Source organism: Lytechinus pictus, chromosome 10, assembly GCF_037042905.1.
Source record: "Lytechinus pictus isolate F3 Inbred chromosome 10, Lp3.0, whole genome shotgun sequence".
NCBI classification, from domain to species: domain Eukaryota; kingdom Metazoa; phylum Echinodermata; class Echinoidea; order Temnopleuroida; family Toxopneustidae; genus Lytechinus; species Lytechinus pictus.
In genome coordinates, this window is record NC_087254.1 from 31,050,415 (window position 1) to 31,074,329 (window position 23,915).

General features: G+C 35.1%; 1 protein-coding gene across 3 annotated transcripts in view; it reads right to left on the reverse strand.

Annotated features, from left to right (window-relative positions):
• Positions 1–22,211, reverse strand: part of LOC129269467 (trinucleotide repeat-containing gene 6C protein-like) — a 36,752-nt gene extending 14,541 nt beyond the window's left edge. For all 3 annotated transcript variants that reach the window (XM_054906970.2, XM_054906967.2, XM_054906968.2), the window contains exons 1-12: positions 21,769–22,211; positions 20,154–20,220; positions 18,666–18,697; positions 17,843–17,888; positions 13,983–14,128; positions 11,764–11,835; positions 9,082–9,155; positions 8,462–8,564; positions 4,706–4,733; positions 3,771–3,902; positions 1,800–1,889; positions 979–1,545 (exon numbers count right to left, since the gene is read on the reverse strand). In XM_054906970.2, coding sequence (XP_054762945.2) covers positions 979–1,545; positions 1,800–1,889; positions 3,771–3,902; positions 4,706–4,733; positions 8,462–8,564; positions 9,082–9,155; positions 11,764–11,835; positions 13,983–14,128; positions 17,843–17,888; positions 18,666–18,697; positions 20,154–20,220; positions 21,769–21,795 — 1,384 coding nt within the window. In that variant the 5' untranslated portion in view covers positions 21,796–22,211. The remainder of the gene's footprint in view (positions 1–978; positions 1,546–1,799; positions 1,890–3,770; positions 3,903–4,705; positions 4,734–8,461; positions 8,565–9,081; positions 9,156–11,763; positions 11,836–13,982; positions 14,129–17,842; positions 17,889–18,665; positions 18,698–20,153; positions 20,221–21,768) is intronic.
• Between the last annotated feature and the right edge of the window lie 1,704 nt (positions 22,212–23,915).

Sequence of the window (23,915 nt, forward strand, 5' to 3'; positions counted from 1 at the left end):
TGTAAGACAATAATATTCTTTACTTCATCATTTTCATTTTTCCTGAAATTACATAATGAATGATACTGAGTGATCATTTGTCTCTCAGTGACCATTGGAGATTTTGTGATAAATCATTCAGGGATTTTAATGAATTCCAGTCTAAGATTTTGATAAAAGCACAGTGCAGTGGTAATACTATACCTCAAGCAAAACCTTTGTAACATTACGTACCCACCAGTCTATGCCATAAAAAACCTGGACAGTCACTGGTCAAAAAAATGGATGACTCAGGCATAGACCATACACCATCAAACAATGTTGAGCTAAAATTATATTTGAATTATATTTTATGTGAAGTTTGTTAAGCTAATATTCCCTATTTGATAACTTGGAATGATATCAGGATGACGGCTGCGAGTTATATTAAGGAATATACTGACATCATAAATAGAACTAGCACAGAGATATAGAAGATAATTCTTTCTTCACCACTGATCTAAATTCTTCCTTCAAATAACCTTCATCCCATGAAGGGTTGGGCTCAATTACAATTACGTAATTGAAGAAAAGTTCAATTACAATTACTTTTCAATTAATTTACATTTTTTTCAATTACAATTACCAATTTATTTTGCCTATTACAAGTTCAATTACTTTCTATAATAGTCACGTATGAAATTAATTTGTATTCTGTATGTGCTAGCACCACCTACTTCAACATAAGTTACAGAGAAAATGATAAGATGAAGGTTTATGTTAAAGAGCACTGATTCTGCCTATTACACTCTTTGATGCTGAAGCAGTTGACATGAAAGAGGTCATGAAATCAAATCATAAATTAAGCAAAGTAATTGAAGTCAATTATATTTTTTTCATTTACAATTACTTTCCCTTTCAAAATTTCAAATACAATTACAACAATTACTAAAAATAATAGAATTACCTTATAATTGAGCCCAACCCTGATCCCATGTATTTGCTAAAAAGTAAGCTTACCTTGGGCATTACTGGTGACAGTGGATGAAGTTGGAATTTGTTGCTGTGGCTCTTGTCCATTGCTAGCAGACCCTCCTTCATTTGCATTGCCGCTGTTTCCGTTCCCATTACTCGGGGCACTCCCACTGCTCTGTGAAGTGGGCACGGGCGGGTTACTCTCTGCACTAGTGGGAGTGGAGGCCGGCTGGGGCTCCATCCCGTTCTGATTGGCACTGGTGTCCCAGCCTGAGCTCTGAGACGTAGATGGGTTGCTTGCTGAGGTAGTAGACGGTGCTGAAATGGGGTTGGTGCCCCCGAAGGGTAGGGACCCCTTACCGCCTGGCTGCGGGGTTGTAGGGGTGCCCCACACTGACGAACCACCACTGTGCCCATTGCTGGTGGAGTTTTGAAAGAGACCGGGATGGAACGGCGAGGAGGATGATGTGCTAGATGGGATACCACCCCAGCCACTGGATGTAGGGGTGGATCCGCTGCTGCTGCTAGACCCCCAGATGGAGCTCATTACACCACTTCCGGATTGACTGTTGCCTTTACCATTGTCTTGGCTTATGGCAGATTGGCCATGACCTGCAAAGAGAAGAAAAATAAAACAATTCCAAATTATGATCATATTGCTTTCTCATTCACTGACTGATGTTGTAGCACCATGCGTTTTCCCTTCTTCATTCTCTATCTCACTCTCTCTGTACATCTTTCTCTTCCTCTTTTTCTTACTTTTCTGTCTCATAATTCATATCCATTGTGTTGTGCAAGTTTTTTTCCAACAGAAACCAATTGAAGAGCATCCTTATATTGAAGCTAGAGATACATGTATGACTTACTTGGATCCATTGGAGTCCAACCGCTTGAGGTGACTGGTCCATTGGGCCAAGCTCCCTTCTGGCTTTCACTCCACTGACTCATATTTATTGCTGGAATCAAAGAAAGTAAACTCAATGAAATATTCAGAAATGACCATTATACTAGTAAACACTTCCTACAAAATTCTACCAAAGAGAATTTTGCTTATTTATGGTCTATATTCTTCTATTTTTTTTAAGGAACTAAGTTTGACATCAAGTACTAGTACAGTGTCAGAAAATGTAAACAGGTTAGTATATTCAAGTCTAATGTCAAGTGAAAACCTACTATCACCAATGCAACTACTCTTCTTTTCTTTTTTTTTTTCTTTTTTTTTTTTGGGGGGGGGGGTTAAAACTGATTATGTAATATTTATTGGAAGTTTTCTTACTTTGGAGTACATTATACAAAGCTCTCACCCTAAAACCTCTTTACCATTTACTCTGCAATACTGACCTGGATATAATTTGCCATAGTAAATTACTTAAGTGGCAGATGATGGAGGTTATTAAGCTTTCACTATTTAAGATTCAATCCTTTTATAAGGATTAAACACAATAGCCCAACAGGCACTATTTAAGTTTCCTTACATTCAATCTAGGCTTGGCTAAGCTTCAGTGCATTCTCAAATTATAGTGATGGACAAACAAGACCTCAACTGATTGAGTTCAATCAATATAAATGTAGCTCTATGAAGGGGTTGCAACAAATAATAAACATGAACTCTTTCTCCATAAATTAAAGAAAAATACAGAAGCACACAAATCAAAGGTTCGTTATTTTTACATTAGTCTAGAAATAACCAAGGTGGAAATGCTGTAATCATATATATTTATATCTACTTTGTAAATTTAGAAAGAATGATAAATCGAAGCTTGTCAAAATGGCCATTTCTAACAAGAATAACCAATCAGACAAGACAAAATGAAAGAAAAGGCTAAAGCTCCTTATTTTCAAGGAGACAGGAATTCCTGTTTCCTGATAACTCCAGGTAATTGTAAGGCTATTCTATTCCAGATAACTGGAAAACAGAGGTCATTTCCGATTTCATGAATGTTATTAGAGCAAAAGAAAAAATAGAGAAAAAACCTCATGGAGGGAAATGGAAATAAGAGAGAGAATGAGGGATGGCAGACACATGAATGGACAGAGTAAAAGCAAAAATGGTATGACTGAAATAGGGAGAGGGAAGGGTAGATGTTGACAGAAAGAAAGAGGGGGAGACTTGTGTTCAGCGATATGAAGGGGGAAAAACACTATACTGAACTTACAAAATGTATGAACTAAACAATTTAAAAACAAATTTGTATACTTTTAAGAAACACATTAGAAATTATCCTTGTAAAAATAAATAAATATTCAGGCAGCAATAACTAACATACACTATCACAGAAATAATAAGTTGCAAAGGATGCTTATATAGGCATGGATAAACCTGATTTGTTGTAAACAAACTATACTGCTGATGCACAACCTTTAAGGTACTGATTAATGAACCTGATTTTAAATGTCTTTTTCATACAATAACTAGTTATTTTTCATACAATAACTAGTTAGCAGTTCGATTCGTCAAACACGCATTAATTAGCACATAATCCAGACTCCAACATAGCACAGCAAGTTGTAAACACCAGGGACAATCAAGGTCTGTGCCTGGAGACTAGATTTACACCACCTAGATCACCACACTTAAAGAACCATTTGATAATAGGCATATGTGTGAGTGAGAGTGTATTAATTTGGGTTCAAAGACACTAAAAAGAGATATGCAATCCAGATGGATTCCTGCAGGCTCCAAGCATGTTTAAAAAGGAATAATGGCACCACACTTGCAGAACCATTTGATAATTAAAATATAAGTGTGAGAGGGTGTGTGAATTTGGGTTTAAAAGACACCTAAAAGAGACAGATGGATTCCTGCAGGTTCCAAACAAGTTTTAAAAAGTACTCACCTGATGAATTATGATTAAAGATGCTTTCAGAAAGCTGAATGGTGGACTCTACCTGCGAGCCCCCGCACTCCTGACGATGATACTGCTCGTGATTTCCCTTTCTTTCTCCTCCTACTTTGGCTTGATCAATATCTACCCAAGAAAAAAAGAACAAAGAGAGGTTAACAAACCTTGCTTTTAATCCATCATACTTTATATGAACAACACAATCATTTTCATGCTATTTATTTATCACCAGCAGGCTGTAAGTCAACGATTTCACACAATATGACAGTCCTTCTAGCTCCGAATTAATAATTTTTTCATGAGATAATGAATAATGATGAATCCCTTAAAATAACATTGATAAACACGTGAACCAGATGCTCTAACTCAAATCCAAATCCAATAATTTTCCAATACTTCAGAATATGAATAAATTCATAAGAGGTAAACATAATAAAATATATAAATGTTTTTGCAGAGCTCTGCATCAATCCTCAAATCATCAAGGAGTGTCAAGGAAGTTCATCTGTAATAAATACCATACACACCATACTGAGCATAAAAAGATAGTCTGTGTGCTATTCTGAGGTACTTCAAAATTTGATTTATAAAAATAAATACTTCCTGAAGTTGGTGACAGGATGCCAAGCAAACTAAGAAAAGAAAACATTCATCAATGAGCAATTTTTCACTTTTTCTTTCTCCCTTTTATTTCTTGCAACTAAATCCATTTTATTAAGCACATCATGACCTATCATTAGAATGGTTATTCCTATTACATGATTATCTGCCAAATTATCATTATTTTCACATCTGTAAATTCAGTAAATGGTTTGTTTTGAAACAGGATATTTGGATGATGCCAGCAATTACAAATTTTCTAAAAAGGAATTCTGTTATTGAGATTTTGAAGAAAAAACAATTCATACCCGAACTGAAATGATAATTACCTTTGGCTTTATGTTGTTCACAGGCAGTCTGTAATATTCAGGAGGGAAAAGGGAGGAGGAAATATGAAAATGGCGAGTGATTAAAGATAAATACCTGTTGAGGTAATGATCGCAAAATGAGTTCAAACAAAATCCAATGAAGTTACCACCAAAGTGTTTGTATGTTTGAATGAAAATTGTGTGCCATATAGCTCTGGAAGAAAATGCGTAATTACTGAGAAATGAGACAAATAAGCATGGGAATTTCATCAAATGTCAGGTATTTTCAGAATCAATATTAATACACTGTCCCACATATGCTTTTCTGTGTTATTGATCATCAGAATTATAGATTTTGAACTAAGATTTCATGATTTTACAAAGATAAGTTTGCATTAATGAACCAGATCTAGACAATTAACCTTGATTTAAAAGACTTCCCATGAAATAATTGTTTGCTGCAACTACTGTCTTTTACCTTTAAGATTAGAGAGATGTGGGGAGGAGGGAAGGGGATAGGGTAAGAATGACAGGATGGAGAGAGAGAAAGGTAGAGGGATATTGGAAGAGTGAAAATATATTAAGAACAATATATTCTCACAGACAATGACATGAATAGCAAGATGAAGTGTGCATTGAAACCCACATTAATTAATACATCACTCTAGAATTCTTTAGTGGCCATACTCTAAGACCCATTATGCACTAGGATTATTAATCATAAATATGACTTGCATTATCTAGTTCTTTAGACATGTTGTCTCACTGAATTTGAAAAAAAGAATCATTGCACATGGAAAGCAATATTGTAGGAAGATTTACTTGGTGACAAATGACAAGAGACGTTCAACATCCTGTAATAAAGCATCCCTCACTCATTCAGTCTGGCTCATCAAAAATTCATAGCCTACCGCAATCAAACAACCGATTACAAGCAGACACACAAAAGCACAAACAGCCATTAACAAATGCATTTCTTTATCAGCCCCTGGCAAGGTACATGTATACCTGCCTCAGTTATAAAGCACGGGGGGGGGGGGAGCAATCTGTAGATGGGGAAGCAAGGAAGAGTGGACAGAAATTATCTCTTTGCTGATCATATTCTCTTTATTGTATACATAGAACATACACATAACATGCACTCCTTTTAATCTATCTTTCCCTCATTGAAATACACCTTTTTTTAAATCTAAATCAATACATAGCTCCAAGATACTTGGATTCCTGTGTAGTAGACTGGTTTTTAGAGCCAAGTAGCTGTTCTATTATGCAATCATTTCTTGCATGAACTCGGAAATAGATACAATGGAACCTTTGAGTGTGGTAAAATAGCCTGTTAACGGCCTGATAATAGGCTTTTTCTAACTCATAATACTAGACCTCATATGCAAGGTTAACCGTATTCTATTAGAATCCATTCTATTCAGCTATCATACATGAAACTCATATCACCTCTGAACAAATTTGTCAATGTCTGCGAAGAACTATCAAATTACAACATACATGTATTGAGAAATACATGGAATAGAGAGGAAATGTGGATTACACTCTTAGCATAAAAAAGGGAACAGTTTAATGTCATTGCAATGCCATCTGACAATATTTCCTGATGTTAAATATTGCTGTAATACAACATTGTTAGCATGTTCAATTGCAACATTCCAATTAACCTAGAGGCAATTTCCATATATTCAGGGACATACATTATTCTATCTGTTTGCCAATTGAGACAGCAAGCGCAGTGTACTTCTTCCCTGCATTCATGCACGCCAACACAGCATTTGATGCCCTGCGCAATGTTTGCACATTAATAATTCAACCCCCTGATCAATTACATGGTGTGGTAAGAGATAAGGTCAGGTTGTATTGCATTTCTGTTTGCAGAGATCCAGTGACTTGGGAATTAGAATACCAGCGCGGTTGTCATCGCAGCAAGCCATAGGACCCCATATCAAAGGAACCTCCTTCGTATCAAGTTACGGCCATTGCTTAATCAAGCAATCCTCTTTCCCTGCCATTCTATACCTTATCAATAATGGCCTCACCACCATAACATTGACAAATGCGTGAAATCTCTACACTCGCAACCATGCATACATGCTGAAACCCAGAGACTGTCAGTCATAAATCACTTAATCTATCATCAAGATAGGCAAACAGAGAATATAAATCCATTCAATATCATTTAACATATTACCAGGGTAGCCCATCCAGCTGCTATTCCAGCCTTCATCTGCCACTGGGAAAAACCCTCACCACACTGTGTGTGTGTGTTTGCTGCTTTAATACTCATTCAAAGCCACATATCACTGACAAGTTTGATAGATCACTTAATCTCCCTACTAAGTAAGCCTTTAAACAATACACAAACCTGCAAAATATGATATCAATGATACAGTTTCAAGGGTAGTGTTTTAAAGGGAAAGATCACACACCTATGAAATCAGGTGAGTTTCTAGGATTAGAAAATTAATGCAGACAAAAAGTGTGATCACAAAACAAAATAAAAAAAAACTTTTTTCCATCTATTTTTTGTTTTAATTTGGAATGATAACTGGATTAACATTTAAACAAATCGCAAAGAAGCGTTAAATTTAGTCTCATGAAAGACTATTTCATTATTTGACATCCCACATCAAATTTACAGTAAACCCATGCCTTTTTCCCTGTATTTTTTCTCTCTCCAAATTGCACCTTGACCCCGCACGCATCAGTCAATAATCACTTCTTTTAAAGACCAATTCAACCATACAAACATTTATATATTGCACATACATAGAACCCATGTACAACTGCACACATGATAGATGGGTAAACATAACCACCACAGCACGACCCAATATTGATTTAAGCGGGGCTTTAACTACTGCATAATTTTCTCTCAATTAATCAGAATGTCACTTTCAAACTAAATATACAATCCACCTGATATTATAAACACTAAAAAAAGATGAACAAATGTTCTCAAAATACACTCTTCTTTTTTTTCTGATTACCACCTATTGTTGTAAAGAACACATAACCCATCCCATTTACTTTCTCCTCTGGTAATACACTAAACAATCCTAAGCACTTTGTAATATTAATCTTTAATACCTCAAGCAAGAGTGAAATATAAACTATATTGCTACTGATGAGACCATTTGAGCAAATTAAAGATTGAAATCAAATATTATTGGATAACCAATATTCTAATTTTCATGAAGTTTGGATATTCAACACCTAAATCTAGAAAATGGGCTTAAATGTTTGTAAAGGTCATATTTATAGGTGGAGTTCACACTCACATCAAGTTTGTTTTGATCAATAAAAATTAAAGAAAAAAAAGTTTTTGATATAAATTAAAAAGAGGCATACTAAGGAATGCTTGGCGAAAATTCATCAAAACCAACCGAGTTATGGATACTTTTAAGTTTTGATTATGTGACATATGCGAAACAGCCCCCCCCCCCCTCCCCCATATGCAATGCGACTTGAGTTTCATTAAATGCTTTATTTTTTTCCTCATAAAATTGAAAATTATTTTATCTGTCTTTTAAATATTATTCCATTCCATCAGACATTATTTCAGACAAGTGAAAAAAATATTCTAGTCGTCTAAAGGTAAATAAATGTGAATTTGGGGAATTTTTTTTTAAATTCCAAGTCTTACGCTGCTCACATGTGATATCACATAAAAATAAAATTGAAAATAAAACCCTGAAATGCCTTTTGAAATGGTAATTCTACCCCAGAAAAGAGTTGATAAACGCACAAGCAAACACAGACTAATCTTACCTCATTGATGGTATCTCTATGTGTGTGTGAGACTGTGTTCTGAGAGGCTTGTCCAATCCCTTTCACTGGGGATGAAGATGACCTCGTACTATCAACCTTGACCCTACAATATAACCATACATAATATACCATCACCATGGGATAGACAACTTTATGCCCATGTTGACAAGCTTCTGTCCGGTCAGGAATGGGGCTGAGGTTATTAGGAATTGTTCAATGAAGGAATAAGACATGTTGCTCTCTTTAATAGCTGTAATGACTGGCTAAATAATAGAAATAAGAAACTTGATGTTACTGCATGTGTTTCCAATCCAGATGTAAAATTAAATTATCAACTGATTTGATATCGTTTCCAATGACCATTTTTGGCTGATGATATACAAATATATGTAAGTACAACTAGTGAATAAAGGATCATAAACAAGCTTCACCTACATGTAAGTATTTATTTCCACTTGCATATATTAAAGGACACATGCATGTTTGCTTCCATTCTGACAGCACCAAATGATGAGGAATATTTAACAAGTAGGCCTATATGAACTAGAACTTCACTACTATGGTAGATTTTGAGAAATACCAATAAAAGAGAACCCCAAATAGTAATGAATAGTTCTTACTGGTCTTGATTAGTGGTATATCCGGATACGCTGTGCTGCGCTTCCTCAGAGTTGAACACGGATTCTGTCTTGACCTGGAAATGCAATGAATAACACATTTACAAGAATAGACACAGATAGACAGACACAGACAGGCGCTCAAGCATGTACATGTATTTTCAAGGAATGCAATATAAAAATATTTGGAGGGTTTGCATATATGCTTTCTAAAACAGCCTTGAATAATGTTTTGAAAATGCACATATAATACCAAAACATGATTATCCGAAATTGTATAAGGTAATGTACATGTTTGGAGAATATTTATAATTGTCTCATTTGCATGCATGCGTTTCACCTTCCTTCATCATATACATGTATATAATTGGATGATGGAGAAATGCATATTTCAAGTGCTTTCAAGCAATATACTGATGCATCTAATATTTCCACTCATCTAATAGGCCTAATCGCTGATTATCAAGTTTGAAGTGATACATGAAACCAATGGAATGGACCTTGAAGAATTAAAGACACAAAGAACACATTTAACATCATGACATCTTTGAAATAAATGCCATACATGGTTATACTGTGACGTGATTAAGCTAGCCGCTTCATGTTACAATGATACAATGAATGCATAAACAGCTTAATATCCAGGGCAGAGGAGGGTACTGCAAATTGGAGGTGCCTTCAGCGATTGGTGCGTTGCCTGAACCTCTTACAGCTGAAGCATCACCAAGGCAGTGAGGACTGGTGAGGGGGCTTGAGAGCAAGCCTCAAGGAATGAGTCATCTATTACAACAGCTTTAGGAAGGGGAGCAGACAATGCATAATGTAGCAAATTCGATGTGGATTAGAAGGGCAAACCGTAAGTGCATATTGCAAACCAGATGCAAAAACCCAAGATCAAATTTAGAAAGCAATATTCAAGACAAGCAACCCGAAAAAGGATATGCCTATAATTTCAAATGGTAGGCTCTGACAGGCATTTTTTTTCTTCCTCTTCTTTTCTATATTGACAAGCATTTTTACATATTCTTCTCCTGAACTTGTTAGAGATGAATAGCCATAATAAAATGGCTAACAGACTGCACAATGCACAATAAGTGACTGATATGCTGCCAAAGACACTTGTCTCAAATTTAAGGCAAATAGGCAATACACAATTAGACTACAGTGTATAATGACCTCATGAATGATACATTGTATCAATTCCCAGACCTTCATTTTTGAGGAGCGCGATCGCGCCGGCGCTCCTACCGCGCTCCTTAAAAAAAATAAGGAGAGCAAAAAATCGCGCTCCTAAAAAAAAAAAAAAAAAAAAAAAAAAAAAAATGAAAAAAAAATTGTTAAAATTTCACATTTCACATCTTTAAATCCTTGAAATGGTCTTCTTTTTTCCATGATTCCTTGAAATTACTTTGATTTAGTTGAAAACTATCAGAAAAATGAAGAATATTCATCTCTTTCCCGACTCTGATTTTAATTTAAACTCGGTAAATATTTGCAGTCCCATGTAGTCCCATATGTAGATTTTCATGGCAGCACCATGGAAGTCTACATGTGGGACTACAATATTTACCGAGGTAAGTTCAAATCAGAGTCGGGAAAGAGGTGAATATTCTTCATTTTTCTGATAGTTTTCAACTAAATCAAAGTAATTTCAAGGTATTATGGAAAAAAGAAGACCATTTCATGGATTTAAAGATGTAAAATGTGAAATTTTAGCAATTTTTTTTTTTCAATTTTTTTTTTTCAATTTTTTTTTTAATTTTTTTTTTTAGCAGTAGTGCATACGACCTCTTGTAAACGTATTGACGTGACCCAGGCCTAGTTTCACCACAGATTAATTAATAGCTAACACAGCCATGCATATACATACAATGTTAGGAAAAATCTACAATTTATCATACATGTATTGTAATGAATTGATTTGAGCTCCTCACGGAGAGCGATTCTGAGGAGCTCAATTGAGCTCCTCAAAAAAATAAGGAGAGCGATTTATTGAGCTCCACGAAATTATAAACGTGAAGGTCTGAATTCCTAAGGAAAAACAAAAAAAATGCTAAATCATACAACTTTCCAATGCAATAAGAAAAAAAGTCTAATATTGAAAAAAATACAACATAGACCAAAAATATGAATAATAATAATAATAATAAACAGTTCTTGTATAGCGCATATCACGATTATGAATAATGTCTCTATGCGCTTCCAAAGGACTTGGATATTATTACCCCAGCTGTAGCTTGGCAGCCGTAATTACTAAGATTACAGCGCACACGCATTTCAAGGAATAAATTCCTGCCAGGTACCCATTCACCTCACCTGGGTTGAGTGCAGCACAATGTGGATAAATTTCTTGCCGAAGGAAATTACGCCATGGCTGGGATTCGAACCCACAACCCTCTGTTTCAAAGTCCGGAGACTAATCCACTGGGCCACAACGCTCCATGAGAATAAGTAGAGACAACATAGACCCCCAAAAATATGAATACGTAGATAAATTCAAAATTAAAAAAAATAAATGAATCACACAAAATAAATTAAGTGATGAAATAATATGTCATAGAATATGACCAAGACTGAATACAATTACACAACGATGAAAACACACAAAGGTTATTTCATTGTTTTAAGGATTTGTCAAAAAAAAGAAAAAGATTTATTACATAATGGAAAAAAAAAGACACCAACCTGACTTTTGGTCTGGCCAACTACTTGATCCTGAATACACTCTTGCTTGTTTGTAACCTTTGAAGGACTTCCCTGATATAAACAAAGACAAAAAAGAATTTCATTACATATATTGATAACAGAAAAAAAACTCAATATCTTTAGATATATTAACCAATATCTGAGAATTGAAACTCAAATGAAAGAAGAAAAAGTAGGTCTGGTACATTCAACCAATACGGCTTCAATGAAGGCCTAATGGCAGAAGAACAACAGCCTAATGTTCATTTTACTTTAGTTACCAGTAATAATAATCAGGGAAGTGTACAGTATTTAAATTAAAAATGAAATATGGCTTCAATGAAGGCTTTGACAGAAACATTTTCTATTAAAAACAGTGTGGGGGGAACAATGAGATCAAAGAAGACAATGCAAACATAGAAATCGCTTCGAGTGAGAACAAAAATTAAGTCACAATATTTTGTGCAACACACACGCACAAATATAGGAATCAAACTGGAACTATTTTATTTTTTCAAAGGGGCACAAGAAATGAAACAGAGACAGAGTACATGCTAGCCACAAGGAAAACACAACATAAACAAATACTGGAAAGTCAGGTTTTTTGCTTTTCTATTCTTTGCTTATTTCTTTGAATCTAAATTATAACATGCACTGCAGTTGAAGCATAAATCCAAATTTTAAAAGAAACATTAAAGAAGTATAAGTGGCAGAACTAGACAAATTAAAATAACTGTACATAGAAAATCATATTCTATCCAGTGGTTTTTATGAGATAAATGCAGCATCGTGAACAGATCAATCAACTCTTTTCTTCATTACAGAAAAAAAAATCAATCTTCTATTTCGCGCAAGGATTCTTGGTGGCAAAAGCGAGGAGGAAAAGGGATGAAAGCTGGGTAATTATGAAAGCGTCAGGTTTGCGACACTTTCTCCCCCTGTCTGCCTCATACAGTGTCCCCAGGCGCTGACATTATGACATGCTGTTGCCCATTATTGCACTGGGCCAGTGCGTGTGGCAGACGGGCCATGAATCGATTTGTTGTGTCGTGCAGGAGGGAGATGAAGCAGAGAATGAAATGTCAAGAAAAGTCAGAGTGGTTCAGACACCTTATGTCAAGGCAATGGATGCTTGTGCATGCATACAATGAATACAGTTACAACCTCTCCGGTCTCCAGCAACAAAATACAAACATATTAGTAAACAATAGGCTCCAAATAATGAGGGCATGAAACACACAATTTCATGAAATTGCTTGTTATATTTTACATTTAATGAAGCTCTATCCGAAAATATTAGGACTGACTTTTTACGACCGACTTCTTACAGTCAACTTTTTCAAATTCAATTTTGAATGGGATAAAAATTCAAAACATTAACACAGATGGTTCAAAGATTTTTAGAAGATAAATAGAGTATTTTCAAATATGAAAATATCCTGCATATTCAGAAAAAGCTGTCTCCCTGAAGTTCAATACATGTCTGTGGATATTGCATCTCTTTTGCATTTCAATATGCATACGCGTACGACCTTGCAGACGGTCTGGGGAATTATTCTGCCACCACCTTGCCTTGCACACAGGGCTTAGGTTGAATACAGCCTGGGGGCAGTATTATCTTCTGCAGTCTTCGGACAAACTAGAACCCATGTATTGACAAAGCCACTTAAGTCCTCCCTGTTCCCTATAATCCTATATTGCTCAAACAGAGCAAAAGCAGAATAGTGATCAATGCTACAGATATTAAGCTCCTGGGAAGTCCCTCTTGATTCAGACAAATAAGTCAACAATAAATATTTCTATATCTGCCATGATGCAAATGCCATTTGAAATTAAGGTTTCATCTTTTGTTCTTCTTCACCCCTCCCCCCCCCCCCCCAGGAAGGAAAAATTGAAGTTGGCATGTTATAAATAAGGTTGAAATTGAAATACGGGTTCAAAATAACTCAGGAGTACATATGTATTTCACACAATAGGATACAAACATGAATTTACTGTACAGCAATACATGTACACTACTTTACTGCCTGCAGCGACACACAAATGGGCACCACAATGGCTGCAACAAGTTTTGTAAGGGGCAATTTTTTTGGAGAATATTTTCTCTTTCAATTAACCATGCTGGTTGGTAAAATTTCTTGAGTTTTACAGAAATTTAGGGTCGTTTTGAAGCATTTTCCATCAGAGTTGATTCAAGAGCTATGATAAGTCTGTTTTACCTGTATTAGACTGAATATGTTAGGAGTCGCTTGACTGGTGGGCTCTGAATCCTGCACCTGCTGTGGGGTTGGACACCCGTTCAAATTTGGCGTACTCTCGTGACTTTGGCTTGAAGATGAGTCAAGTACTCTGCTCTGGCTGTTATCTACAAGAAAATGTGATTGGAAAGGAATTAGTCATAATTTCTGCTTTCTAAAGAAAATTTATTGTAAAGACATGTATAAATATGCAACAACCCCCCCCCAAAAAAAAAAAATATATATATATATATATATATATCTCTCAAAGACAAAAATAATTCAAAGTTCAATATTTTTCTAATCATTTTGGCCCTAAATCATTTCTTACTTTCATATCATTAATGAGGGTCATGTAAGATATATCAAGCAAGCATCTTTTTTTTTACATTAATTGTAAGATTTTTAATTACTCAAATAAAACCATGGGCTCATTATAATCAAGTAATTAATTTGAGCAAGCCAAAGATTATTCTTCTCTTGATCTTGCTGATGACTCAAGTTATCTATATTATCAGAACTTGATCTTTTCCAGACTTTAGCAAAACAACTCAAAATGTTGGTTTAACATTAAATGTAGTCTCAAGTGGTACAAGTCTCAAGTGTGCATGAACCGCACATGGCATCACGTTTAGACTAAATAAACTGAGTAAAATGTAAATTTTTCCTGACAGCTCATGTTGGCAGTATCCTCCCAGTAAGGACAGGTGGGGCTGTAAGATGATACGTCACGTAATAAACCCCCTTCTCTTATTTCACTCAGCCTCCCCAGGAGAACCTCACCTAATGATGTCCTCTCTCCTTACGCCACCTCAAGAGCATCATCATCATACACACTGCAAGCACATTTGCTCCTTCACCCCCATGTTTAAGAATTTCCTGAATGTTATCAAACATAGAGCAATAGATTCCCACTCCCTCCCCTCCCACACACACATACAACAACAAAATGAAATGGGCAATGTATAACTGTACAGGGTTTTTCACAAATGAAAATGTATCTAAAAAAAAGTGTTTTGATATAAAAGAGACAGTAATTTTAGAAAATGCTTCTCAGCTGTGTGAATAGGTATCTGGTTATCTTGAAGTGAGTTCAAAATTATTTTTAATATCACACAGGGCATACATGTTTTTCTTGAACAGCATGCAACTGGTTTCCTAGAAATCAGAATTTTATAGTGAAATTGTGTTGAGTGGTCATTCCTCAAACATAACAAACTTCATAAGACAATAAAGACATCTTTTCTGTATCATTTCTGTTCCATGACAACTACACCCAAGTGAGTATAAAAAAAGGGGTGGGAAACACGAGACAAAACAATGACAGAAGATCCAATGTTTAGACGCTTCTGTCGAAGTCAGACATCATTTGTAGCTCTGATCCTATTACATGTACCAGCGTGGTGGATGGCTGGTAAACATGTTTAGGTTACATCGTCTCTTAATCAGATGTGCATTTCCAGACACATTACAGTTCTATTTTTCTCCTATGTCAGACATGGGGATAGCATCTTCATACTTCATGGGGATATTGCATGCAAGTTCATTTGCTGAGACTGCATTCGGATGGAAAGCAAACGACCCATATCTTCCCTGTTAATCAGAGGCATCTTGTCTCCCCATTGCCGAGAGGTTACTAATGTATTTCAATGATGGTATCTGAGCTTGTATCCTGCCTTTGTGAAATTACTTGTGACAAGGGAGCACAAAACTAGGCTATGTTGGGAGTATAGGGATAAAATCTCTTTACAGTTTACAGGGCAAAAGAGAGGTTAAGAAAAGAAGGATCGATACAAGGATCTTTACTCCATTATTGATTTTATGTAGTTTTAGAATGACTTTCTGTAAGACATTTCAAGTTGGACTAAAATACTTTTGGGCAGGAAAGAAGGAAATTTGTATCAAAACTTGCATATTGGAAGGAGTTCAATTCCAAGTGCCGATAACGATGTCAACATTTAAAATTCAGTGTTTGTCAGAACTGATTAGGAAAACGGTTCCCGAGGGCCCAATTCTCGCCAAATTCAATCAAGTGTTTTCCATAATAATAGTATGCATGTTCGGTTTCCTCCTGATAAACGGTAGTGTGTCCTGAAAGTCGGGCACAGTCAATGTAATATTTAAAGACTTTTCACAGACTATCAACAACAAAAATGTTTCACACTGTCTCCACATGGTTTGCCTCCCAGGTCAATGTGCTCTTTAATTATTTACTCCCAATTCAAAACTACAAGCAAGCAAAAACTTATTCATGATTCTTCTTCATACATGTATGTACCCCTTAAACTAGGAAGTCCACCTTAATGTCAAGTTGCCTTTCACAGAATTTCTAAAAATACAAGTAACATACCAGTACATGAACTACTGAAAATTTTGCAAAACATGTTGTAACATCACATCCAAGCAACTGAAGTATAGTTTCTATACATTTCCTATGTTTAATGATTCATAATGATCAAAATTTTCAATAAAGCGAGTGCGATATATTTCAAACACAGTTAAAATCATTTCCTTTTTTGCGGGGAATAGCATTCTACATTAAATAGATCAGCTGCTCGCATGTGATGTCATAAAATCAAAATTTACAATTCATCACTGTGTTATTAGTTGACAAATTTATACAATATCTCCATTAATATGTTTAATTTTGCAATTTTTTATTAAAAATAGCTTGACATCCAGAGTGGAGTTTTCCTTTAAGTCATAAAGCAGGATATCAGGACAGGAAATCTGACATTTGTGCTGGAGGAATTGACAACCCTACAAGAGCAGGAATCAGACTGAGGTCAATCCAGGAAACTCAAACACAACAACACAAACCACAGCTTTCATTTCCAAAGAATCCTAGAAACTATTGACAATATAACTGCAAAGATTGCTTACTATTATACCTGCACCTAAATTTCAAAACCTTATTTAGACTTTGTCTGTATGATGTGTACACCACAACAAATTTCTTTGAAAAGCACTTCCATTACCAAAGCTGTTACACACAGGCATACATGAATAAACAATAGAGCATCAATCAAAAATGTGTTAAGGGATTCATGTGCATGTAATATCACACATATTCTTCTCAATTTCAATATATAATGGTAAACACTTAAATAGTCTTTACATATCTGAAGCAAGTACTGTTGTTCAAGACAGTACCAGTGAGGCATACTCTACATTTTGTACCCCTCCCCCATTCCCATAATAATACGTGGGAGGGGGGGTACTAAAAACTGCCATTAATTATCCAACTTCATTCTTGAAATTGAATTTTGGTGAAGAATTGTACAATAAGATGACGAATAAAGAGTAAACCAGATGAAATTCCTTGTAAAATTTCAATTATAGATTGAAATTGATTGATAAATTCAATTTGGTGTCATCCTGATGGTTTAAAGAAGTAGCAAGTGAATTGAGAAGATACATTTGGTTTACCATTTGTCGGGAGAAGAATTATTTAGTTTTGTAATGTTATTTTTTCATTTTTATTATTTGGTTGTTTTTCAGAAAAATGAAGAGATTCCTTTCTATAGCACATTTCATGGCTGAACTGAACTTGTATCTCAAAATTAAAATATTTTGATGATAGCTCAGAATAAGCTGGCTTTTAGAGCTATAACAAAGGTAGCACCTTCTTTTGCCTCGACTTAGTTCTTCACAGGTATCTGGAGACAGTTTTCAGACAATATGAGACTGCCACCATTGCTATATTCTAAAAATACAGCCTTTTCTAAACTGCCCTCAATTTTTTTTCTTCAAAATTTTGAGATCTATACAGGGTTTTATAAGCCCAGCCACAATGTACACCATGTTATGTTGAGCTAAAATTAATATCATTAACTGCTCACCTTTGAATGTGAATGAAACAGCATCTTTAAACACATGAAGAAGTATCTGTTAGAAGATTGATAAAGTGGACAAAAAAATCAATAGATTCAGTCATCAGATTTCTGAAGAACCATGAGAGTTTCACCTCATCATGTTTTCAACATTCTTATATTCATTTGTGTATTTTCACAAGAGGAGCTGAAGAATATGTACCTTACAACCTGGAAAATGCATGTATTGTAGTACTAATTTTCTCTTTAGATTACAATGATATACACTATTGCAAATTGATATTTACTTTTTTAAAATATATGTATACACGTACATGTAAATAATGTAAACAATACTATGGTAAGGTTGAAGGTACCTAAACGGAATGTGCATAAAGCAATCTGGAATGGGGTACAAATTTTTTTTTTCTCAAAAGGTTGCAGATATAGGATACATTTTTAAGGTAATAACTGTGGGCCACTCAATGTCTCAATCAAATGTCTGAACATTATATCATACATCATGTGATATGAGCTACATGAAATCTGTGTATTTTCATGATAAATAGAGGAGTTGCCAACTTAAATACTCGATATAAAACCAATCAATAAAACAACCCATTAAAAGCTCCAAGTACCTGACTGTACTTTTTTTTATGCCCTGCCATCGACATGCATGTGATTTTTCATCAATATTTTTATGATTAGTATTATGGATACCCAACAGGCCATGAAGTTACATGTATAGATTACACGTCAATCCCTCAAAAAAATCCCCACCTGCATTAAAAAGAGTCACAATAAACAAACTAATGGATGCCATGCATTATTCTATTAATAACTTCATATTTACCTCATCATCACTCTGCCCTTTGTACTTCTCAGCTGCGGAAACAGAATTAAATGTGGATAAAATAGAATTAATAAATGAATGCTAACCACACCAAAGTGTGGGCCTCTCACGTCTGGGACCAATGATCAAATATTTTTCTTGACTGTTGTCTCTAGAACAAAGTCCGCTATAAAAGGGTGTGTTACATCTGTAGAACAAATGGATGAACAAGATTGGTCTCGACTCGGTTCCATTTTCCTTGCTTAAAAAATATGGACATCTAATTTTCAAATTATCAAGAGCTGTGTTCAATTTAAAAAACAGTCTTCAATTATTGAAAATTATGTACATGTGAATTATGGGCGGTAATTACAGTAACCACAGTCGTTTTATATGGTCCAGATGCTTTGAATACACACACTTGCACACTGTATTTTTAGTAAATTAATTCAAAAGTCCTTTAGATGTCAATTCAACCCAAAACAGTTTGCTGATTTCAAAATAAATAAATACAATACACAGATCATTGAAAATCGCAGGTCAGAAATTTATCTAAACCTAAGGTACAGTAAAGTATAGCTTGTCATGCCATGATAAGAACCAAATGATTACAATAATACTAATTAAAAGTGTAGATTGTAAATTGATTTGTCATAACCTTATAATTAGGTTTTAAATGCTGGAGATTCATATTTATAGCATTGTAATTAATTTCTTTCTGCATCTGTTACTATTTTTAAACAATGTCAGTCTTTTATGAAAGAATTTCCAAATTAAATTTATAGCTTGTGCCATAATGAAGAACCAAATGGTCACAATGATACTAATTAAAAGTGTAGATTGTAAACTGTTCTGTAATAACTTCATAATGAAGTCGTACAATGTAGCTGCTGTAGATACATATTTATAGCATTGCAATTAATTTCTATCTGCATCTATCTGTTACTATTATCAAACAATGTCAGTCTTTTATTAACTAATTTCCAAATTAAATTTCAATAAAGCAGACCTTCATTTTTGAGGAGCGTGATCGCGCCGGTGCTCCTACCGCGCTCCTAAAAAAAAAAAAAAGCCTTCACAAAAAGTTGCTGAAATTTCACATTTTACATCTTTATATTCACGAAATAGGCATCTGTTTTCCATAATTCCTTGAAATTATTTTGATTTAGTTGGTAACTACCGAAAAAATGAATATTCACCTCTTTCCCAACTCTGATTTGATTTTAAACTCGGTAAATATTGTAGTCCCATATGTTTCTAGATAATAAAAACTTGAAAGGAAGCTCTTTCTTAAACAAAATCAGATTCTTTTAAATAATAAACAGTGCAGTAGTACGTGTAGGTGTGGGCCATAATTCTAAGCAACGACAATAATAACTCAAAATCATAATCCATCATAAGTCTAAAGAAACTTGCTACACATGTACTCTCCTCAATCTACATGCCTACATTACAAGCATAGAATTCAGAAAATATATAACAATGTAGAAAATACCCCATTACCCCTACCTGGAACGCGCTTCAGAAATAAGCTCGTTATATCCCTAAGTCTGGCTGCATGGCTTCTCTCATCGTTCTGTAATAATGGAAATTTTAAAAAAGACAGAGAAAAAGAGGGGGAGGATGAGAAAGGGAGAGAAAATTATGCAAATCATTAATAACAAGATACATATCGTTCACTATGAAAGACAAAACTATATCCTTCCACACCAAGAGCAATATGAAAGTTATACTGTGGCATGAATGAGGCTAATTAAGATGGACCTACAGTGCATCACACTTGTTTTGGTATGAATTAATAAAAGGAAATTGATAACTTTAATAAAAGGATGTTCTAGCAAGTGCCGGTTTAACAAAGAATTTGTTCCAAATTTTGAGCACTGATTTGGTGGGGGAAGGCACCAGGTGTGGGAGGAGGGTGGTCATGGCAACTTCAGATCTCATAAACAGATTCTTGAACACACAGGGTAAAAATAAAAAGACTTTGCAACAGAATTATCATCTAGCCTCAATCAATATGTGCTTCTACTTGTGCAAGGAAAGGTGTTCATATCAATTCATAATCCAGCACTCATTGACCAGGGATATGAAACACATAAGTGGGTCTAAATAATATCTTCTCGTGAAATTTGCTCATATTAATGTAGGTCTATATGTTACAAATAATTGTCCAGTTAGCGATGATTCAATATTTATTTCTCTCAATATACATGTACATGTAGTCCTTAACATATTGCACAGTATGCATGTACAATGTTTGCAGGCATATATTTTTTTTTCTTTTAGGGGACTACTTTTCACAATTTACTATCTAAATCTGCAACACTGGGTAAGTTTTAACATTGCAACAAATGGGGATTTCCAGGGTTCCATTTTTGTTCAAGGGCTCTTTTGAGCATTTCGGAAGGCTAAATTGCCCCCAGTCCCTGTGTAATTTTTTTCTCTGGTACACTGATGATTGATAGCACAAGCTTATTTTGAAAAAAATTAGAAAACTTATTGACGGTGAAGAGGCTCTTTTACCAAAGATAAACGTTTCTTGTGTACAGTACATTCCATGAGCCTATGCCTCCACTTACAAAAAAATGTCTACAACTCGGCCAACAAGTATTCGAAATGATAAACATACAATACTTCCATTATTAATGCAGACAGATATGGAAGACTTACAAGGAAACAAGCAACTGCAAATTTCAACAACAATAAACATGTCCAATGGCTTTTCAGTTATTTCATATCAAGATTTTAAGTCTATATCAATACACTGTATTTTACGACCTACAAATTTAAATAAAGAGTCATGGACAGCTTACGATAGTTTTTTTCTCCACTCAGAGAAATAACATGAAAACCAACAACACTTTAAAAAATACAAGTAAGAACGACATCAAACTAGTGTCTGCTTGAGAAAAAGATAAAACCACCAACTATCATTTTGATAGGCAGTTTACAAGTACTAGCAAATTCACACAGAAGCTGTAGTAAAAAACTAACAAGCCTGAGCATCTAAGGTGAAGTTCTACATGAAAAGGTCACTTATCAGCACGACAACACAACACAGGCCAATTCATCACCAGCTGTAGGCCTGCCTATCTGTAGTTAACCCAACCAATAATTCACTTACCAGACTTGCATAGCAGCAGACGTTCATTAGTTATGCAGAGGTTCTGGTAGAACTAGGGCATACCGACCGACATTTCTCAGATCCACAATGTACTTTATTCTCCGAATATTTTTATCTCTTTTATTTTCCACAAGCAGAGTACTGAATTCTTTCCTCTTGGGTCATCATCACAATACATGTAGCTAGTGATAGGCCATGTTTGTACATGTATAGCCTTGGGCCTTGACATAAATAGACCTTCCCGGTGCGATTACTACTGAGTGAATGAAGCCACAGCCTACACAATGTTGTTCATAGCTCTCGCAACGCACTGCTAGTCAGCCGAGCTACATGTACATGTATATTATGGACATGACCCAACCGGTTCAGGTTCTAGCACTGCGATGCGCTCTCGTTCCCCCCTTTGATGGGCCTCCTGTCAGTAAATACCCTATGCCTAGACTGGAAACACAGCATAGAGCCAAAGTCTGCTATAGTGTTTCTCTATTGAAGCATACATAAATGGCTGCAAACTCCTGCAGCACTACAATAGCCTGCTGCAGTCTGAATAGAATCGCTAGTCTTACCAACAGCCAATGTTGTTTTGTTTTCTACATCAACAAATTACAGAACAACTTCCAACTTCATGAAAGGACACCCCACATAATATACTATTTTCTTTCATTAAACTTCACATAATCTTTTAAGGGTCCTCATCTAAACAATATTGTCAATAATTGGCTTGATAAAAGGATATTACTGATAAAAAACACCTTTGAGACTATGAAGCTTTCTATTTCATGATGAGATGAGTTTGACCTCCAAAATCAATTCCTATTATTCTACCCAGGGTACACAATCGTTGTCTTTGAAACAATAAACTATCATAGTGTAGTAGAAATAATCTGGGTCAGGGATTCATCGTGATGCTAAGAATAATGAAGAACAAACTAATACTTGCAAATTCACCAGAAAATAACCATCTGTAAAACCAGGGAAATATTTAAGGGGCACTCTGGTCAGAAACTAAAGGCCAAATTCACCTAAACAAAAAGTTGATGTGAATAAAATTGAGAAGGAAACAGAAATGCATAAAGCTGCAAATCTCATCAAAATTGCACATCAAATATGTATGGATTATTAAAAGTGTTTTGTGTAGCAGGATTTTACTTCACAGAACCTTGTTGAAATATTGAAACAGCCTAAACTTTTTTATACCAGTAATCAAATTTGAGAAGTAAACTTATATATTTCTCGTTCCTCTGCAATTTTCAGTTTCCTCACATCCTCCTCCAACACTGAAAAAATATATCATGTTACATTATCTTTTCACATTGTTACTTTATGACTACCTTCAAACCACAGAAACCTTGCACAAACTGGTCGGATAAATGTTACTGGTACTATCAGCTTGCACAATTCTTGTAATTTTCAGGTTGCTTGTCATGACTTTTTTTTATAATACAGAATGTTATGGGAAAGGTGAAAACGGTCATTGTGAGATTTCAAGTTATTTTTCTATCCGCTGTCAACAACTGCTCCAGTCGCAAACATTTGGAAACACTAAAAATAGCAGCGCTTTTTTTCCCTTTTTCTTTCAGGGGGGGGGGGGGGTGCGTAGTCCCTTGAATACATTCCTCTGTTCAGTAGTGCATGTGTCTCACAGCAAACAGAAAGCTTAAGTGATCAATACCAGAATTTCAAAGCTACACTAATTCTTTGGTAAATCAACGTCAATGACTTTCCTCAACAGTTCAAGTTACAAGTACATCCATAATTTGACAGACCACATCTTAATCATGGGTTGCAAAAAGGTGTTTGACTATGTTTTAATTATAAAGAACCCTTTTTTCTCACAACTTTGTAGCTAAATCTTTACTATTGAATATCACAAAAGCAATGTGATTCACAGTGATGAGGGTTTTTTTATATACAGATGCAAAATGGAAAAAAAAATGAACTTAATTCTGGCTCATCCATTAAAATCTGTATTTTACTAATCAATCTAAATCTAATTTGGGTCGAAAATATTTCTATTTCCGTACACAAAGGTTAGCGATTGATCGTGCGCTTGATTTTCACGATTGATTGTACATAGTAGTCAATGGAATTAATCATAGAAAATTGTTCCAAGATCATTGCTAAGTTTTGTGTTATGGGCCCCAGGT